Raw genomic sequence first — 6190 nt, forward strand, 5'->3', positions numbered from 1 at the left:
ATTGATTATCATTTGCTTAACTAAATTACAACTATTAGCAAGGGCTTATCACAAGCCTTGACAAAAAATATCATGATCTTCTTCAACATTTTGGACAATTGAAATCGGTCTCTGATGTCATTGACCCAGTGTGTTCCCCGAGTCCCAGTATTTCAACAGGAAAAAATGAGAACCCAGGTACAGCTGGGGTTTCCACTGCAATAGCCTAAGTATCAATTCTTCTCAACAAGAATTGATATTGTTATAACCCCAAACATTTCAAAAACCACAACAATTGAAAATAGCGTTTGCAAATTTAGTTTTTAAGTGTTAATTAACAAACGTACTGATGAGCAAATGAACGAAACCTGAAACGAACATATAATCTATAAAACTTTACCACTTTCAAATAACCACGATCCATTTAACCATCGAAACCACAAGTTCAAACTCCATAAAAATCTCAAAAACAGCTACTTCAACACAAAATTCTCAAAAACTCCAATATTTAATTAAAAAAAAAAACAAAAAAAAGATAAACCTAGGCGGTCAAGACAACAGCGCCACCAGCCTCCTTGATCTTCTTCTCTGCCACCTTCGAGATCAGCTTCGCCTTGACGACGATCGGCTGATTCTCCGGCAAGAATCCCTTCCCGAGCACCTTGAAGTAACCGAACTGCGTGACGTCGATCATCGGAACGTTGTCGCCGGAGGCCTTGGCTTTGACCTCGTCGGGGACCATGGACCAGAGGTTGTCGAGGTTGACGATAGGGCAGTAGAACTTGTTGCGGAGGCGATGGAAATACCTCATTCCGACCTTGCCGAAGTAACCGGGATGGTACTTGTCGAACAAGATCCGGTGGTGGTGCATTCCTCCGGCGTTACCGCGACCTCCGGGATGCTTGCGGTGCTTGCCGACACGACCGTGACCGGCGCTGACGTGGCCTCTCTTCTTCCGGTTCTTCTTGAATCTCGTCGTCATTGCTCCGATGTGCTTTCTCTCGAAATGCAGTCTCTGCGGCAAGGAAGAAGAGAATCTAGGGTTAGGGTTTGGCGTAATATATAGGTGAAAGTTTTTTTTTTCCAATGGGCTTGATTGGGCTTTGGACAAGAGTTTTTTTTAGGCCCGGTCTGTTCATTTAAGGGCCAAGATTCTTCGGGTTAGCTTTTTTTTTTTTTTTTGGTAAAATTATATATTAATATTGACTTAAATATTTACAAAAATAATATCTTCGTTCTTTTATTACTAAATTAATTACATCATAGAGATTACACCAAATTTATAATCCTGAATTTATAAATATTGCATCACAAAAACTAAATGATTATATATTTTTTTATTTATAATCTTGAGTTATAAGTATTACTTTAGTGTTATATTAAATGAGAAACTTCATTAAGTAGTCTCTAACATACACCAAGACATAAAAAAAAGAGAGACATGTCCCTTTACGTGTTACATAAAAAAAAAATACGGACTAAAATGTCATTAACTTCAAACACTTCGGCCATGTTTGGTATACATCTCAAAAACAGTTTTTGAGTGGAAAAAATTGAAAACAAAAAGTGAAAGTTATGTTTGGTTTAAGTTTTTGGAAAAAAATTTCAAAAATTTTTGAAGTTGTTTTGTAAACGAGCATAACAATCTGTTGCGAAAATTCTCGCACACGCAAGTGCACGTGGTCACAATAGTAATAATTCGCAAGTGCGAGTCGATCCCACGAGGACTAGCTAAATTGAAGATTCACAAGTTTGAATGAGAACCCAAAAATAATGATAAAAGGTTTGTCACAAAATTATCTAACAAGTAAATAAAATAAATAACAAAACTAAAGAACGGTTTTACGATTATGAAGACGGCGGACTATGGTTTCACGAGTTCAATCTACGATTCAGATTCATGGAAATTACGCACGATTATTGTTGTTCATATATTACTACTCGTACTCACGCTAATCGTATCACTAAATCTCTCTCGAGCATCTAGCAACCTAAACCCAATACCGGAGTTTTTTCTCTCGATCTCAACTCCTAAAAAGCACGGAAAACATTCACAACAAGAGTACACACACGAGCCTAAAACAACCTAGCTATCTCTAGCCTAGGAATGTATTTTAGTAATCCAAATCAAAAGCACAACTACCTAATCTTTCTCAAGCATTAGGTAGATCAAATAACATGCATAAGGTACCTAATCTCATACAAGGCATTAAACATGGATTTGAACTAAGCAACATGACAAGAACAATAACAATAAATCAAACCATAGCTCTATGGAGGCTTAGTTCGTGGTGATACGAAGAACAAAGTAAACATAAACCAAGAACAATAAACCAACATAATCTTCATAAATAAATGGAGTTCAAGAGATAGAGGAAGAGGATAATGTTGTCGCACGAAAATGAATAACTATTTAAAACCTCGGGCGGTTCGATCCAAGGCCGGACCAAGTGATCGAAGGCTGAGCATGCCCTGACTCTCCGTAACATTCTCCTTTTGACCTAGTCGGTCGAAGGCTGAGCGTCGGGAGTTTCCCTCTTGAGAAGCAGCCGGTGCGTCGCCTTTCCGGGGTAGGGGATTCGAAGGACCGGCTTCAAACACGGCGGGGGGTTCCCCGTCCTTCGTGAGAGAAGTCTCGATACCCTCCGAATCGCCAGTACCCTCGTAATCAGTGTCGCGGTCACGGCTTTCCTCGTTGAGGTTCTCAGGATCCTTGTTGAGGGTTATTGTGTCATGCGCGGGTTGCTTCGCAGCTAGTCGGCTGTGGTACCTCGCGTTCTTCGCCTTTAGTTGGCGGATACTCTCCTCCAGCTCCATGATGCGATTGTCCCTGCTATCAGGAGATGAAGATGGTGAGCGGGTCGAGCTCTCTTCGTGGAGCGACTCTTCGTCACCATGCGCTTGGGAGCGCAAGAAGTATTTCTTGGTCTTAGCGACGTTTTCGGGGTTGTTTGCGCCCTCAGAACGTACGGGTGGTTGGCTACTCATCGTTTCTCAAGTTCGAGAAGGTTGAGTTCGCAGAAGAAGAAGATGAATAGAAGGGATTTCGGGCTGAATAGGTCGGGAAGCCCCTCCTTCTAGCGCCAAAATGTTGTCGCACGAAAATGAACAACTATTTAAAACCTCGGGCGGTTCGATCCAAGGCCGGACCAAGTGATCGCACCCGGGCCAAGAGTGTGAACTCGATAGTCTCGAGCTAGGGTTTTCTCCGATCAACCCGCCTCTCGGGAGAGGTAGGGGGTGAGGAGGAGGAGTGACCGTGCCTTGGGTGTCGGCTGCCTACGTACCCGTGTGTGGGATCAGGTCAGAACGTAGTTCAAGCGTGTAGGACGCAGTATGAGGCGCGGAGCCTTGGTGGAGAGGCGTACTCGACGAAGGAGACGAGGCGCGGAGGAGTCCTCGGCGACGTCTCAGAACTTCGGAGATCGCGTATGCGAGAGAGAATGTGTGTTTTCTCTCTTTTGGAGACGTGGAAGACTCTAAGTCAAGAGTTCCTTGTGGCGGAGATTCTGGACGCGTAGGCGATTCCTAGTTGGAAATGCCGGACGCGTAGGCGATTTCTTGTCAGAAATGGCGGACGCGTCTAGGGTGCTAGACGCGTAGGCGATTTTCAGTAGAAAACCGTTAGAGCACTCGTGGGCTTGAGATTAATCGCTCGATCAAGAGAGGCGGCACTCGGGAGTCCCCGGAAAGTGCTTCAGAATCTCCGAGGGCGAGAAATCGTGGAGAATCCGCTTCAGGCCAAGGATGGCATCTAGAGAAGCGGAGAGAAGTCTCAAGTTCCTTGAGAAAGAATGGGATGGCTTTCCCCTCAATGGGAGGGGGTATTTATAGGTGTTTGGGGGCCTTAAGAGGCTCCTTTTTCGTCCATGTGGGACTAGGAATGCGCGTGGCATTAATTGGAGGCGCACGGCGCGCGCGGCGCACAAAGAGCGGCGCACAACGCGCGGTGCGCGACGCGCGGCGCAGGGGGCGCGGCGCGCGGGTCATCTAGCGCGGCGCGCGGGTCTTTGGACACGGCGCAGGATGCGCGGCGCATGGAGCGCGCGGCGCGCGGTCTGCCTGACGCGGCGCGCGGCCTGTCTGGCGCGGCGCGCAAGCTGCTGTGCTTGGTTGGCCGGCGCGGCTGCGCGCGCGGCGCACGGCCCGTTTCGTCGGGCTCTTGCGAGCCTTTGAATACCATTCTTGCCACATGAAATATGAAGGTTTCCATTTGACGAGAGTGACTCGACTCGAGGAGCAAAGCTCGACTCGAGGAGACTGACTCAAGGCTCAACTCGAGGAGCGAAGCTCGACTCGAGGGGACTGACTCAAGGCTCAACCCAAGGAGCGAAGCTCGACTCGAGGAGACTGACTCAAGGCTCAACTCGAGGAGCGAAGCTCGACTCGAGGAGACTGACTCAAGGCTCAACCCAAGGAGCGAAGCTCAACTCGGGGAGCCGACTCAAGTCTCAACTCGAGGGGCTAGGCTCGACTCAAAGAGTCAAGAGTTTGGGCGAAGGCTTGAAGACTTGCCGCTCTTCAGGACCTCCGGCCTGACCATCGGCCCTTTGAGCGACGTGCCTTCTTGGCGTCTCGGGTTTTCCGAAAATGACCGACAACATTAGCCCCCCAAGTTCATTGCTCGGGAGGCCCCGGGCGGTGGACTTTTAGTTGTTTTCGCCGGGTGTTTGAGGAAAATATGCTTCCCAGGGCTTCAGTGTTGCGAAGCCTTTGTGATTATAAAGAATACTCTCACAATTGTAAGTGCTCTTTCTCGCTTTTCCGTCTTTGTCGACACGAGTGTGTGATCGACACGTGGAGGAGGATCCAAGCGGATAGGAGACGTAGCTCGACGTGGGCGAGGCAAACGCATTGGCGTCCGTCGCTCTAGCCCCGGAGCAATGGGGATACGCGTGCACAAGTAGGGCGTGCATTTATGTAGAGGCGTGCCGGCGTGTCGCGGCTTATTGATCTTTGGGCGAGGTCATGCCCAAGTCTATCTTCGATGGCGTTTTGTTTGATGATATCATCAACCCGGAGTCCATGGGACTCGACGGTGACTAGCAGGGTGACGATTGTGTAATCGTGACCTATTAGGGGAAGATCATGGCTTCCGTCTCGGCCAGCTTGGAAGGCGACTGCACTTTTGCATTTTGCAAAGGCGTGCTCATTCCGAGGTCTTGAAGACGGAGGTTGATGCTGCGGGCTGATGCTTCGAGAAGACGGAGCGGCACCTGGCGGAAGGCTCTGCCGCACCGGAGGGCTTCGACTGCTCGGGGATAAACGTTAAAAGTTTGACCACGCATCAAGCATAAGTCGGCCTCACGGGGCATCCGCCATTCTCGCCTTGGTGACGCTTCTTCGTCTGCGTTCGGAAGATCGGCCCTTATTCCCCAGGCGCGAGCGCGGGTCTCTATTTTGGCTGACCTGTTCTTCAGGTCGCTCCAGGTGTTTGTTCGAGGAGTGGGACTCGACTCGAGGAGACTGACTCAAGGCTCGATTCGAGGAGCGGAGCTCGACTCGAGGATACCGACTCAAGGCTCGTCTCGAGGAGCGAAGCTCGACTTGAGGAGACTGAATCAAGTCTCAACTCAAGGAGCGAAGCTCAACTTGGGGAGCCGACTCAAGTCTCAACTCGAGGGGCTAGGCTCGACTCGGGGAGACTGACTTGATGAGAGGGGTGATGCTCGACTCGAGGGGGATGACTCGAGGAGAGTGACTCGACTCGAGGAGCATGGCTCGACTCGAGGAGGGCGTGACTCGACTTGAGGAGGATGTCCTGACTCGAGGAGCAAGGCTCGGTTCAAGGAGAGCGGCTCGACTTTAAGGAGCGATGCTCGACTCAAGGAGAATGGCTCAACTCAAGGAGCGAAGCTCGACTCGAGGAGGATGACTCGTCTCGAGGAGCAGAGCTCGACTCAAGGAGAATGGCTCAACTCGAGGAGCGAAGTTCGACTCGAGGAGAATGGTTCGATTTGAGGAGCAAGGCTCGACTCGAGGAGAGTGACTCGACTCGGGGAGCGAGGCTCGACTCGGGGAGCGAGGCTCGACTCAAGGGGAATGACTCGACTCGAGGAGCGAAGCTTGACTCGAGGTGAATGACTCGACTCGAGGAGCGAAGCTCGACTCGAGGAGAATGACATGACTCGAGGAGCGAAGCTCAACTCGAGGAGACTGACTCGATTTGAGGAGCAAGGCTCGACTCGAGGAGAATGACTCAACTCGAGGA

The 6190-nt window shown here is 49.4% G+C and overlaps 1 protein-coding gene across 1 annotated transcript; it reads right to left on the minus strand.

The window, feature by feature from the left end:
• Positions 1-382: 382 nt before the first annotated feature.
• LOC149383499 (large ribosomal subunit protein uL15x) lies at positions 383-1031 on the minus strand. Its single transcript, XM_089629450.1, has one exon. It carries the CDS (start codon positions 959-961, stop codon positions 521-523), a length of 441 nt encoding a protein of 146 aa, XP_089485576.1. The 5' UTR covers positions 962-1031; the 3' UTR covers positions 383-520.
• Positions 1032-6190: the final 5159 nt, after the last annotated feature.

The sequence above is a fragment of the Urtica dioica genome, chromosome 10 (genome assembly GCF_054948205.1).
Source record: "Urtica dioica subsp. dioica isolate 48M chromosome 10, U.dioica_male_clone48M_v1_H2, whole genome shotgun sequence".
Classification (NCBI taxonomy): Eukaryota; Viridiplantae; Streptophyta; class Magnoliopsida; order Rosales; family Urticaceae; genus Urtica; species Urtica dioica.